Raw genomic sequence first — 14,988 nt, forward strand, 5'->3', positions numbered from 1 at the left:
GTTGTTTGTGTAACATTTCAAACCTCTCGATATCAAACCTTTGGAAACACAGCTGCACCAAATCTCACAACTGTCCTAAGGAAGAACTCTCTCCCTGTTTGCATCCAGGCAAGGCATGTGATGGTGACAGTCAGAGTGCTCTGCCGAGACGTGCAAGCGCCAGCCCAAGTGTCTGAGGCCCTGCTGAGCCAGAGCCCTCTGCCCTCTCACCCCAGCTCCTTGAACTCCAGCTCTTCCGACTGCTCATCAGCCTCCTCCACTCCAGATCTGAACAGGACCTCCCAGCAGTGTCTTCCTCCTCCTGAAGTTTTCCTTCTACTATCAGAAACTTTGCCCCCCAGTTACAGAGTGTCCCACTGATGCTCAATGATCTCCTCTTGTGCTGGGCACAGGAACTGCCATGACCTCTTTGCTGCCTGTACCTCTCCCTGGCCAAAGATGGATTGTGAAAGAACAGTTCCAACCTCAAGCTCTACCTGGGATTTGAACCTGTCATTTACTTATACAACTACTGATGGCACAGTACAGTTGGTCATTTTTCCTACCTCCTTGTGTATTTCTTCCTTTCCTGTATGGAAAAGAAATTACACTGACAGTCCAGAGAAATCAAAAAGGAGAGGAAACCACTCTGCCAGAACAGCAACCATGTTCTGGGCCCCATGGCACCTCTCACAGCAGCTGTGAAGACATCCACAGTGTCAACTGCCTTGTGCAAAAAATAACTCCTTGAAAATCTGACACAAATACCTGCTTCTTCTTCCCTTGCTGCTTCCCATCCTCACTGTGTACAGACACCACTTTGCTGTGCTAAAGACAACAAAGGTGTCTTGAAGCATCTCCTTAGAAAACAAACCCTCTACCACACATACAAATCTGGCACAAAGATAATTTTTCTGGACTTATTTAACTAAAAATACTGTTGGTGCAAATCTCCAGCCCGTTTATGGGCAGAACTCGAAATAAACCCCAGGAAACTGGTTTGCCAGCTGTTGGCTCCGCAGGCAGCGGCGGCAGCGCTTCAGCCGGGCTCTTCCACGTGGTGGTTCCCAGCCCAGAGGGCCAAACTGGCCCTCCTGCTCCTGGGTCATGTCCAGGAAGCACCAGGCACAGGCAGGGCTGGGTCCACACCTTGCCATCCTCTTTGAGCCAGACCTTGCACCTCCAACTCTCCACAGATGGAAAGACTCCAAGACCAGCGTCTTGTAACTGCTACGGGTGTAGTTCCGGAGTGTTTCCAAGCAAACAGGCAGGAGCAGTGCCATCCTCCCCTCCCCGGCGCTCTGGGTCACAGGTTGTGGCTGCAGCTCCCCCAGCACTGAGCTGGAGTTTGCAAACCCTTCTGAGGACAGGACTCTGTGAGCTCAGACTAACACTGCACTAATGAGGTTATCGCACAGGCAGCCTCCGGGCACTGTGGAGAGACTCTGCTACTCCGATTCCTTGCACATGGGAATTTTGCTAACACTGTCTGCTGGTGAATGATGAAGCGCTTGAGAAAACAAGTATGTACTGCTGCTGCTGCCCCTTGTCACATCTATCCATCATAATTCATATCAGCACAGCTCTGAAGTCAAAGCCTCCTTTCAGGGATGACTCCGAGACACTGCAGAGTTGTGAACTTGGGGAAATTCGGGCGTCTCACACTCCTCTTCCAAATGATACAGAATAAAATGATCTTTATGAACCTAATTTTTTTTGTATCGGGACAGAAAAACTGATCAGCATGTCTTAGAAACTGCAGAATTTCTAAGACATCTGGGAATTTCTGAAGGACATCTCTCTGTGCAGCTGTGTCGGGTGAGAAGACAGGGAAAGTTTAAAGGTAGTTCCTTACTCAAAGGCTGAGCTTATTAGAATTGAATTTTGTATTGATGATAAACTCCATATTAACACATCTGTGATTTTTTTATCCCCACCTTTTTATCTCTGCCTCATTTTCCCTCTAGCTGCAACCATTAGCACAGATATTTTAGCATCTGAATTCAATCCGGGTCGAATACACAGGATTTATCCCAAGTTATGTGGAAGGGAAAAAAAAGTGCCTTGAGAACCACTGCATTTGAGAACTTGATAATAACATCCATGGGTAATTATAATAGATGGCTTGTCTGAAACACCCACAGAATAGGAACTGAAGCAAACCATGGCAATCTCTCCCTCTTGCACCCTCCACACACCCTCAGCAGCTCTGCTCTTTTACCCATGACCGTTGAGGATGTTTTCTGGCTCCGTGACAGCATCGTGACTCAGGTCATGAGAAGTGTCAAAGATGCATTTCCTTGAGATGGGAAAAAAGCAACTGATTTTAACAGCCTGTAAAGACTAAGCAAAAAAGAATAAGCCCAATCAGCATATTTAAGGGTAAAGATAAACCTTTTAAAAGATACGAGTATATTTTATTTCCAATCTTAATGCTTACGTTTCTTTCCATAAAGTGTTTGCATTTTTCGGACTACCAAAAATGCACATTTGATTAAATGCCTTACTTAGGAATAATAACTGTGCTGGAAAAAGAAAGGACAATAAGGGCAGCACCCATTTACTGCACAATCCATCACCAATCATATAGATAGGGAGTCTGATTCAGGCTGCAGGCACAAGGGAGCAGCCCCAGATTCCCAGAATACCCACTGCCAGGGGAAGCAAAAGGTGTTTGGGCTTGAACCCAGCAGGTCCATCAGATAAAATGATTGTTCCCACCAGCTCTTGTCCCATTCCTTCCCCTTGCTGGTTCCTAACACGGAGCTTCACATGCTTTCACCTTCCCTCATGCCAAACCTTCCTTGTCATACAACACCCTCCATACTTAAACCTCCTCCTTCAGCTGATACGGTCTCTTGAAAAACTCCGGATTCTACTTTCTCACCTTGTGATCAAACATCCTACAGGCCTGTATCAGGTGAGCAAAGCCACTTTTTGTCATTTCACTGATCGCAGCTCCCTCAAGCCACTTACATTCCTTGACCCACCAACAAATGCCTGGACCCTGCTGTCTCCCCTGCACTAGACCTCTCTTCTCCTGCCCTAATTCCTGCCTTTTCCCTTTTGTGCTTTGGACACAACCACCATGCAAGAACCATTCCTGCACTGCTCCTTCAGTGACTGGCTCTTTTCAGCTGCCTTGTTATTTCAAAGCTCAGTCTTAGTGATGGGTTTTATGCTGATTGCACTGATTTCTCCCTAAAACACCATTCAGCTGTACACAAGTGTATCTAGCCCTCTGCACAGACATATAAGGCACACTGAGAAGACAAAGCTGAGCGTGTTCCTTCTCAGGGATCATTAATATTATTTATCAATTTCCGATTGGCAACTGAAAACCCGATCAAAGCGATGCATCAGCTGCAGGATGTTGTTACTACTCCCAGTGTAGAGAAGGAAATGCACCAGCCTGTCCTTTATATCCCTGGTTAACTGGGAGATTTGCGGATGACAAAGCATGGGTTTACTGTAAATTAAGAGGAAGCAATTGAGGGAACAATTGAAATAACCATAAAATCCCAAAATGTCATTAGGGTAAGTCATTTTCAGACGAACACTTAAAATTCCAGTCACCGCTCCTTGCACTCCCTCGGTACCTGCCTCTCACACATCAGCACTTGACCCTATCAAAATTTTCTCCAATGTGATGTTACCAAGACTGAAATCATCCATCTTGACAGGAAAACTTCAGTGGGACGCTCACATGTGGTAATCCAACTCCCGCCTGCCTTCCCCCTTCCTTTCCCCCCGCGATCCATCTTTGCCATCGCGGTCTCCTGTGCGCTGCCGATCGCTTCCCCTCCGCCTGCCTACCCACAACCTTTGCTCTGACCACTGCTACGGCATTTGCTGGGCTAAATCACTCACTCAGAGAGTTTTACACTCCAGATCTCAAGAGCTGCAATTCCCTTCTGATGTCTGTCTCCTTCAATCTCCGATTCATCCGGAATAGTCACAGCTTCCTTTCAACTATTAAGGCAAACATGTATTCGCCCCCAATTTACGCTGTTTACAAAAACCTGCTTTAAAACACCTTATGTACAGACATGAACTTCCCTGGTGACAGAATTTATCAGTCTACTTCCCTGCTTATCTGAAGGGAATGGATCTTTTCCTTCCACTTCAGAAACTATCCAAAATATACCACCCACTTCTTCCACTCCACTGACTCTTTATCCATTACCAAAAAAAAAAAAAAAAAAAAAAAAGGGGGAAAAAAAAAAAGGCAGCTAAAAACACAGCTCATTTACAACCAGTAAGCTGCTGGCCAGTTCCCAAACTGGTGCTTCCAGCTGTTCCCACCTCTTTTCCCGGCCCTACACGTGGGGCTGCTCTGGGCACTTCCATCGCCAGCCCTGGGACTGCTCCAGAAGGAAGGAGTCATCATAGAATCATAGAATCGGTCTCTAAAAGCCGTTAGCAGGAAATTCCCACCAGGCAAACTAAGCCTGTTTCTCCCCAACTGGGTTAAAACTGCGAAGAGAAACTCCAGGTGAGGGTGTGAAACTAAGAGGACCGCCGGGCGCTTCAGGCCAGCGAAGGCGGAGGGTTTATATTCGCAACCGAATAAATATTTATAACGCTTATACGAGTAGCTCAGTGCTTGTACGAGTTGGGGGGGGGAAAAGGGAGGTTTCATCCTCCTCGCCACCATCTGCCCGCCGAGCAGGGCCCCCCTCAGGGCCGGCCCCGCCTGAGGCGCCATGCCCGGGAGGACGGCGCCCCCTGCAGGCCGCACCGGGCACCGGCGGGAGCGCTGAGGGGACCGAGGGAGCGCGGGGAGCCCCCAGCTGCAAATCGATTAAAAAATAACCGGCTTCCCATCGGAAATCGATAAGTAACGACATTAATGATCCGCCAGAGGGAACGCGCTCGACTTCGGGTCTTCTCGGAGCGCTTCGCGTGTCCGTGCAGAGGGTTAGGTACACTCATGCAGCTGAACGGTGTTCTAAGGAGAAATTAGTGCAATCAGCTTAAAAGCAGTCACTAAAACCGAGCTTTGAAATAAGAAGAGAGGCGCGCTCAGGCTTTGAACCGAAGCTGCAAAAAGAACTACGTGAAATTACATCTGTATAAAGAAGAGCCGAGTGCGATGCTGCGGAGCAGCACAACAATTCTACGCAAATACAAATGTTAAAATTACATTAAAGCTACGGGCCGATGCTGCAGCTTGATTTACTGCTTTTACACATTTCTAAAAACCGCTTTTAGATGCTACAGATCACAAAGGGAAAAATTAAACTCCACAGAGAGTTTTCAAAGAACAGTTTCCAGCTCGTGTTCGCAGCGTTTGGAGTTAAACTCTGCGAAGGAACTGCCCTCCGGTGCTTTAAGTTATTATACAGTTAATTTTCTTCGAAACTATTTTTGTCTGCCTCTCTCTAAATAGGTGGTTTCTTAAGTGAGTGTTACTTAAAGGAAACCAATCTGTTTTTCAGGAAGGGCTGATGATGTCAGTCCTTTCAACTCTGCTTTCCCATAAGAATTCTTCTAGTAAAAGGAGTTTCACTCTGGGAAATAGTGAAAAGTAACGTGAAAATATTTAAAGCATCTCAGGGCTGCATGTTTATCGAACTTCCAGTTCTATGCCTGGATTTTAATCATGTTGTGATTGTAACAAATGAAGGAAAAGCGAGACGAAACCTTTTGATTTTTAAAATTAGAAGAGATTTTGCAATGAAAAACTTGCCATACTGAAATATTTATGAAGAGATAAACACAAGCCTTGAATGCACTATGTCCACAACAACATGTTTTTTCACAATTCTAAATTTATCTACTCCATCTCAGCATTGGTATTAAATCTGGAAAAAACCCCATGGTGTACTATGAACAGTTTTTTGGCAAAATTAAGCCATCCAAATAAATACTTCAATCCCCAGCAAAATGCAGGACAAATACAGAGAGTATCATATTATTATGGAATGGTTTTAGTAGGTGTGGATATATAGGTTGAATGTGTGTTTAACTTACTGTATAATAATAATAATTATTATTATTTGTTCTGATACTGGAAATCCCTGCAGCCAGCAACAGAGAAACTCCAAGCAGAGCTACAGAGACTTTATTTCACTTACTAGTGGTGCAAGAAGTAATGACAATAACACTCTGTAAATTTTAATCTGCAGAATAAAAATACTTTGAGAGAGATATATTTTTCAATCTTCCAAGTAAAACATTACTTTTTAACACCTAAATGCTCTATTCCCATATAGGTGTCCTGAGGAGACCAGGGACACTTTTGAGAGACCAGGGACATAGTTTTGTTTTTACCACTCATCCCTTAATCCCCACATCATACCTGTGAGATAGGTAAGAACCATAAACCCCATTTTATACAAGTAAAAAGGTCATGTAAGGCCAAATTCTACCCCAATATTCACCCCCACAACCAAGTGATGTCGTAACAGTCTTATAATAGTAAAAGCCCATAAAAGGATCCCAACCCAACTCAGATATTCCTGACAACTCTGGCAATCCAAAGGAATGACAAAAATACAACGTCGCTGGAGTAAGAGACAGAGCAGCCCAAACAAAATCTCTGTCGGCTGTAAAAGGTGCAAAGGAAATATCTCTTTATCATCCTCCCTTTAACAGTTTACTTCATTCTGCTGAAAAGAACAAAGCCCAGCTATGATTCATTTGGAAATGAAATCATCCCCAGCCCCAGTAAGGGCTGACGTTGTGTGGGTAAACAGTTCCTGGGGTGCTCCGACAAAATGTAAATAGATTGCCTGGCTACTATACACACAACAAACAGCTTCGGTTTGAAACTGGGAGGTGAAAAATATGACAGAGCACGAGCTCTGAAAATATTTACCAGAACAAAAGCTAATCACAAATTGCCATCAATAAGTTACGATTGCTAATCAGAAAAAGAAGATAAGGAGCCAGTGCTTTGTGCGTGGCAGTCTGTTCTCTTGGCACAAGGTTGTAGCAATGAGATTTTAATGCAGAAGAAATATTAGTAGGAGGATTAACAGCAGGGTTTTTTTTTTTAAATTGGGGTTTATTTAAAGTTTTCTGGATTGCAAAGGACACAAAAAAAAAATCTTCCAGTTTGCCACAATCTCCTCTGAATCAGTCACCTAATCAATAATTTGTCCCAGTGCAATGGTGCTCTCAGGACATGGTCTTTGGTTTTATTTCCATTATAATCAGCTGCATTTAGAGGGATGATTAAGGAAAGCAACAGTTATTCTTCTGGAAGAAAATTACAAAATTAAAGTAATTCCACACATGGGGAACACACAGATTATTACTGCTGTCACACATCACAAAACTGATAGACAGAATCAGCTCAATAAAATTTACTAAGGGTTGCAGAGCGAGTTAAAAGTAAAACCCAGGACTGCTCTTCCCTCTCTGGAGTACTGGCTTACACTCCTGTCACCAGACTGTCCTAACTCCTCCAAACAACAATCATTTAACATTAGAATATGGGAAGGAGCTGTTACAATCTGAGTAAACACATCTTAGCTCACAAATTAAAATAATCATCGGTCTCTGGCTAATGCAGCTGCCACACACACAGACAGACACACACATACAATCCCTCTGCTGAAAGTCGCTGGGAACTTCAGGTTTTTGGTTTTTTTTTTAACAAGTTGATGATAAATGGCTTTTTATAAAAAGCCTATAATGGGGTTCAATATCCTGCCTGCCTGCAGCCAGGTAAACTGAAAGATTACTGAAATGAAAAAGCAGCAATAAAATTACTGAAAACATTACAGTGTTTTCTCAAATGGACTTTTTTAAAATGGAACCATTTTATCTTTCTTTTTTCCCCCCTAAGATTTTTTTAAGACAACTCTGCTAACTCCTCTACACGATCCCCGCAAACTCCTCCTGGAAAACTTTCACAAGCAGGTTTGTGAGTTACCAGCACACGGTCTTAGCTCGTGTCCAACTCCAAGCCCTTCCTCATCGAAGTGATGAGCACAATCTGTGTGAAATCCTCCAGGAGCCACAGTTACCTTCCTGCCTTAACTGCCCGTGCCCACGTGCAGCCCTCCAACAGAGCTGACTGTTTAAACAGAGCTCATTTCCAAGCCATGATGACTGCGCAGAGATCTTGAAAGAAATCTGATTTATTATCTTTCGGGACAGACATTTGCCAACCAAAGTCTCAGAACTCTTGGGACACTCCCCTGAAAGCTGCTCCCTTTCTCTCAGGGACTCGGCCACGCACAACCTGCCCACCACTGAGCATCCTGGGGGAGGTGGAACTGCTGAGCCTTCTTTCAGAAAGAAGTGTCAAATCTATTCAAAACTTCAAATGCCCCTCAGAGCTCTGCAAAGGCAACATCTTACTGCAGCTCCCCTTGACAGAAAACAGAATTGGCTGGATGAAAGCTACACAAATTGATAGTTCCTTCCTCTCTTCTGTGTGATGTCAACAGTTAAAAGGGATTTGCCATGGCAAAGCTTTAGCAGTCCCCAGCCTGTCTCAGGCCTGACAGGCTGAGCTGCTCTGCAGCAAGGACAGAAAGTAAACTGGTAGATGATACACAACTGTCTGCAAGGAGGAGGAAACTTCAGAGCACGTTTTGGGTGCCTTCCAGTGGCTCCAGGCAGAAGAGCAGGGCTCCAGAACAGCTATGCACAAACCTTTGTTCAGAAAAGTCCAAAGAAAGGAGAAAATACAGAGGCTTCTTCTGAGACAAGCCTGGTTCCCTTAATAATCACCAAGACATAAAACAGTCCCTTTGATTCCGAATCCCCACAAAGGTTCTCTCTATAGCAGAGAGCCCAGCACAGAGTTGGGCTTTCACAAGCACGAGACCTACTCATAATTAGGGAAGAGGGACTGTCCTTGGCCATTTTGAACACTCTCAGACTGGAAAAGGGTGGGCACCCCAAACAAACTGCTATTGAAACTTCACTTCCATGGAAGTTGTGACTTACTCTTAATGGAAAGGAGGCACAAGGATGCAGCAAATCCTGAATCCAAACAAAGCAGCTTCTAGCACAGACCTCATGAAAGAGAAAGGCAGAAAGAATGGCAAAGACAAAACTGAAGCAGCTGTGGCAATGATGATTTTTGAACATTTCTGAGGCTCCCCTTCACATCCTTCGGGTGTCTCCACCACAGGACCAGGATGGACAGATCAATTCTTACAGACTGTTTTCCCTTTGCACATTATTTGTCACATTGCTCACACACACACACAAAAAAAAAGTGGACAAAAATCTGTGCCATCAACTTCCCACTGTCTGGTTTCCACATTTCTCCTCAAGCAGCATTTATTGCAGATATCCAGATGTGCTTCATGACCACTGGGGCTGATGAGCAGTGAGAATTTTAGGTAATGGCACTTGAATACAGACCAGATTACTGACCTACATGAAACTAGAGACCTAAAGACCCCCAAACTTTCAGTTTAGAGTGGAAATCATTAACACATCTGTGATAGCATCGTTTACTTGAGCTGCAAAACTCGAACTGTCCTTCTGAGGTATGTCCACCTTGGCTCATTCCTGTAATACCTGCTTACATCACATATTTTTGCACAAAACCCGCAGCACCTTATTTAGGAATTCTTGATGATATGAGGGGGAGGGAAGAAAGGAAAGCAGTGGATTTACCGTGGAGGGGTGAGCCAGAGGGGCTGCTGGACAGGCCTGGCACGGGGCTGCAGCGTCCCCCTTGCTTGGACGTGAGCTCCTGCTCGATCTCCTCCAGCCCCGCGCTCTTCTGGAAGCGGCTCATGCGATTCACCACCCGGGGGGACATGTGTGTCCTCACACAGGGCTGGCCCCCGTAGGGATTGATGGGAAAAACGTGGGAAGTGCCCCGCAGCGTGCTGACCACCACCCAGCGACAGTCGTGGCTGAAGGAGATGTCCTGGACCTGGAAAACAGGGGAGAAGCGGGATGGAGTCACCAGCGGTCACATCCCTGACGTGGGAAACAGCCACGTCTTAAACCAACACAAATCTTAACTGGAAAAGGGAATAAAAGCATGTTTTATATAAATCAGAAAAGCATATTTTATATAAATCAGCTCTATGATTGAACACGAGCAGCAGTGTAACACCCACAGCCAAATTTTGGGCACTTCTCAAAAGATTTCTGAGATTTTCCTTTTCAACAGGCCCGAACTTAACGAAAACAAACCACGCTGCAAAGTGCCACAGAAAGCCACAAGAGCCTGGTGGAATTTTCAAATAGAACTCAAAGCTCTAAAAAGAGCTGGGAAATCATTTCAATTACATGTTTTGTATTGGTTTGTTTAATTTGTAGAGATTGCCCAAAAAGGGGGAAAAGGAGGGATGAGAAGGAAGAGAGAGACATCTCACCACTGGGCCTGACTTTGACAAATCCTGGCACAAGTCTTATTTTAGCTTAAAATGGCCAGTTTTGAAGCAAATACAAAAATACAGTTAAACATTTTCCACTACAGTTACTCCTTGCATAGATCTCAGATACGAAGTCCAGAAGGATTTAATTCTCTTTTAAGTGTGCTCTACACAACGCTTTGATGGAAAGCAAATTCTTGTTTCTGAAGGAATGCTTGAAAAGAGAGATTAAAGTTTGTTTCTAGCCCGGTCCTGGCAGACAACTCAAGAAAACAAGTAGTGGAGGTTAAAATGATTTATCATAGAGAAAAAAAGTCCTAAACCAATTCTTCCAAAATTGTTTTTAAAGGTAAAAGCTGACTAAAAAGAACCAGCATGCAAGTGGGATTTACCACAGCAAACAAACATACAGACGAAGGATTAGTTCTCATTATATTATTAAACAGCATAAACTCCATAAAATTCTTCAAGATTTCACTGAAGCCAGTTTTACAATACACTAGGTACTCAAATTGGAGTAAACACTGATAAAATCTTGACAAATATTCCAGAAATGCACTCCAGCTATTCCAGACAAAAGCAGCAAAGTATTCATCAAAGTGCAAGTTTCCAACGGAGCCCCCGAAGCCTTGGGAGATAAAAAAAGGATTTAGGTCTTGTGACTTGTGACAAGATATTTGGCTGACAGACTGTCGGGACACAAAATGCTTCATCGACATTACACAGATAAAGCAAAAACCAGCCCTGCACACCTGCTCCTTCAGTCCTGGGGACAGACCCCAAGGATCCACCAACCTCACAGCTCAACCAGCCCCCCAAAATCAGGGATTCTGCTCTTCCTGACCTACAGTCACAGCACTCAGAGCTCTGAGTCTACTCAGAAAGTGCTTCACCCTCACAGATGGCTCAAAAAAGGGTTAGAGACCCCACAGGGATTAAGGAGGGCCAAAAAAGGAAACCCCAAAAATGATGGCACCGAGGGTATTTCTGTTTAAAGGGGCAAATTCTCCTGGTCAAAACCAAATATTATGAGTTGTGTAAAAACTGCCACCCTCAGTCACAACAGAGCTGTGAGATGACAGAGGGAAAAAATGACATCTCACCATCCCATGCAACAGAAGTGTGTGTTTCTACTTCAATACTTCCAGTGGGCATCCTGGGGTTATGTTGTTGTAAAAACTACACACACCAGCCCTGGCACACGACAACCCAAGCCAAGAAACTGGGAAACAATCAGTACAGGATGTTTTTTTTTCTCTCAGTGTAAACATTAGACACAGAAATAGTATCCCTGATCTACAGGAGGAAGGAGTGGAACTACATAACCCAAAATGCTCTCTTGCAAACAGCCCTCGGGGTGTGCAGTCAGGGTATTGTGGCCATGATTGCTGAAAACACAGAGGTACAAGGCTTTTAATAGTAATACTGGGGAAAAAAGTGTTGACAGATGAGTGTGCAGTGAATTAAGATTTTTAGGAACAGGGCCACGAAACCCTCCTCAGCAGTGACAAAAAGGACTCTGGAAGCTGCTGTCACACAGGCAGGAATTCCACCTCTCTCCTCCTGGTGTCAAACACGGCCTCGTTTGTCCTCCACAGATAAACCAGGAGTAAGAGAAGCACAGAAGTTCCAGGAGGTAATTCAGGGAATATTTCCAATGCCAAGGGCAGAATTAAACACGTTCATGTCAGACCAGCCCAAATCCACCTGTGCCATGCGAAGGACTCTGGAACTTTCCAGCAGCCCTGGAAGAAGGCAGTGGACCAGGTTGAGAGGAGAATGCTCAGAAATGACTCCAAAAAATCAAAAAATCAGCTCTGTGTGTCCATGACAAACCCCATAAATCTTCCACCACGCTGCTCCTGTACATTACACAGAGTTCTTGACTGCTCAGAGTATAAACAAGCTGCACAGTGGCCCATTAGTGGTTTTCAAGTTTATGCTAAGCGTTGCAATTTATTGCTGTCCTTTAGGCTAATGTACTATTATTTCATGTATTTAGAATATATTTCTGGATTTGTTGTTAATTGTGATGTAATGTTTAGATACCAAAGATCAATCAAGACCCCAGAGTGTTTACAGACACATGTTAATAAAGCACAAAGTACACCAGATCTCTCACGATGCACAGTTTATTCCATAGCTCAAGGTCAACATCACATTTAATACTCTCGCCTGTAATTCAAAATTTTATCTATCCTCCCCTGTCTGGGGTAGTAAAGGCAATTACAGACATGAGATTTTGTATAACTTGGGAACCCTTAAGATATTTTCAGTTGCAACACTAAATCCTTTCGTGGGAACATCAGTGCCCTCTCCCAGTTTTACAGCCATTTCTTCGGAGCAGTTTGGTCCCTTAAGCTTCACACTACATTTCCCACATATCCAAAAGTCTCAGTGAAATCCCTGGATACCTCAAGCCCTAATTAGAAGCACAAAAGCCTCTTCTGGCCCAAAGGAATGCATTTAAGGCAACCACAGAATGCTATAAGGGCAACAAGGTGCATCCTCCAATTCTCCTGTGCCTAAACAAGGATCCTGAGAGTCCCACCCTCAGCTTCCTTCAGCTCTGCCACTTCTCTCACCTTCACCAGTTGTTTCACACAACCCTTTCCACCAAAGAATTCACTTCTAACTCTGTAAATTCTTTTCAGTCTTCCCCTCTCTTCAAAGAATTCCAGAATGTTTTGGGTTGGAAGGGACCTTAAAGCTCATCCAGTTCCACCCCCTGCCAAGGGCAGGGACACCTTCCACTAGCCCAGGTTGCTCCAAGCCCTGTCCAACCTGGCCTTGGACACTTCCAGGGATCCAGGGGCAGCCACAGCTTCTCTGGGCAACCTGTGCCAGGGCCTCCCCACCCTCACAGGGAAGGATTTCTTCCCCAAATCCAATCTAACCCTGCCCTCTGGCAGTGGGAAGCCATTCCCCAGTGTCACTGTCACTCCAGACCCTTGTAAATAGTCTCCTTCCATCTTTCTTGTCAGCCCCTTCAGGTCCTGGAAAGCTGTAAGTAGGTCATCCCAAAGCTTCTCTTCTCCAGGCTGAACAATCCCAATTCCCTCAGCCTTTCCTCCCAGCAGAGCTGCTCCAGCCCTCTGATCATCTCAGTGCCTCCTCTGGACTCACTCCAACAGGTCCATGTCTTCCCTGTCTCCCCTGTTTTCCTGCAATCACTCTTCTATCCTTCTACCTTCCACTATCCTATTTCCCTGTTTCCAACACTATGATGTCAAATCCTCTACAAAACTGAATTACACTGTAGCTGCCCCGTTCAGAGCCTGCCCCGAGCCAGACAGTCAGGTAATTTAATCCATGGAGTCCTACAAGGACACACCAAGTGCCAACAGCCCTCCCAGAGATCAGCTTTCAGGCCTGCACAGATCAAAAATCACTTCTGATATTACAGAATCACCCAGTGGGGCAGGTTGGAAGGGGCCACAGTGGGTCATCTGCTCCAACCTCCCCCACCTGAAGCAGAACCCTCACACAGGTACTGGCACCTCTTTTCTTAGCAAGGAGAAGGAGCTTTCCTGGGCTGTCCCAGCACCTCCCAGGCAAATCCACCCCTGATGCACGTGCACCATGCAACAGTCAGAAAACAGAGCTCCCAATAAAGAAATAAAGCACATTTTGATCTTCCTAGTGCTCTTTTTTTTTTCCCCTACAGCCACTTTTTCAGGTGTGGGGAGTTCCACCAGCTGCCATCTGTATATTCTGGTGCACTTCACTGCATTTAATTAAACTTTGATAGTTAATTGAAACAACAGTGGAGAAGGACCAGCAGTGCTGTGGCAGGAACTTGACCTGTTCATGCTCACTGTGCCGTGTCACAGAGAAAACACACCGTTATTTGAGGCACTGGACTTAAGTATTTAATTATGCTGTGCAGAGAGATGGCAGAAAGCAAAAACCACTATCATTAACAATGAGAAAGAGCAGCAGCACTGAGGAGCTAAGGGTCGAAATAAATTAGAAAACTGGTCTGCACGTGAATTTTTTTGGTCGAGAAAATTAAGGAAATGATGCAGCAACGAACACAAATGAAAAAATAATAAAATCATGGACTGCACAATAAGATTTATCAGACCCACACAGACCCAACTCTGTCTCCCCAAGTCCTCAAAACTGATTTCAGATCCCAGTTTCTCCCTGGGCACAGGGAGATGCTCATGTGGGGTCCCCCAGCCAGAGCAGAGCTGCCTATTAATAACTGAAACTACAAAGGCCACTGCTCCGAGCTCTGGCTCCTCCAGGCACTCAAGCTACTTCTAATTGCAGCAGCTTCTTCGTGTCTGCTCTCATCCAAGACTGATCAACTTCCCAAAATCAATCTTTATTATTTCAAGCCTGTCCCCGGCTTATTTCCTAGAAATTAGAAAGTCTCTCTTCCAGAGACTATTTCAATAACTGCAGCTGTCTGTCAAAGGACAGGAAGGAATTTCTCCTGGCCGTGGAGGTTCACCCCAAACGTTTGTGAGCTGTTCCAACCTTTCACTCCCGGACATGGGACACGACACAACCTTGCCTGGTCCCTGTGGAATCACAGGAACATTCCTGCATTCCCTGGAAAAGCATGGAATGGCACGTGCTCCGTGGCAGCCCGAGCTGGAATGTTTTCCTCATTCCCTGTGTTTGCCTGTGCCCACTGAAGTCAGCCAGAGCAGCAGCAGCAGCAGGCTGACAGTGCAGGAGGTCACGGAGGGCC

At 45.0% G+C, this 14,988-nt stretch overlaps 1 protein-coding gene across 9 annotated transcripts in view; it reads right to left on the reverse strand.

The window, feature by feature from the left end:
• BCAS3 (BCAS3 microtubule associated cell migration factor) overlaps positions 1 to 14,988 on the reverse strand; it is a 314,510-nt gene that overhangs the window by 216,639 nt on the left and 82,883 nt on the right. For all 9 annotated transcript variants that reach the window (XM_051809393.1, XM_051809391.1, XM_051809392.1 and 6 more), the window contains one exon: positions 9,571 to 9,835. In XM_051809393.1, the coding sequence (XP_051665353.1) occupies positions 9,571 to 9,835 (265 nt within the window). The remainder of the gene's footprint in view (positions 1 to 9,570; positions 9,836 to 14,988) is intronic.

This window comes from Manacus candei, unplaced genomic scaffold (genome assembly GCF_025592945.1).
Source record: "Manacus candei isolate 608988 ecotype Guabito, Panama unplaced genomic scaffold, ASM2559294v1 h1tg000076l, whole genome shotgun sequence".
Taxonomy (NCBI): Eukaryota; Metazoa; Chordata; class Aves; order Passeriformes; family Pipridae; genus Manacus; species Manacus candei.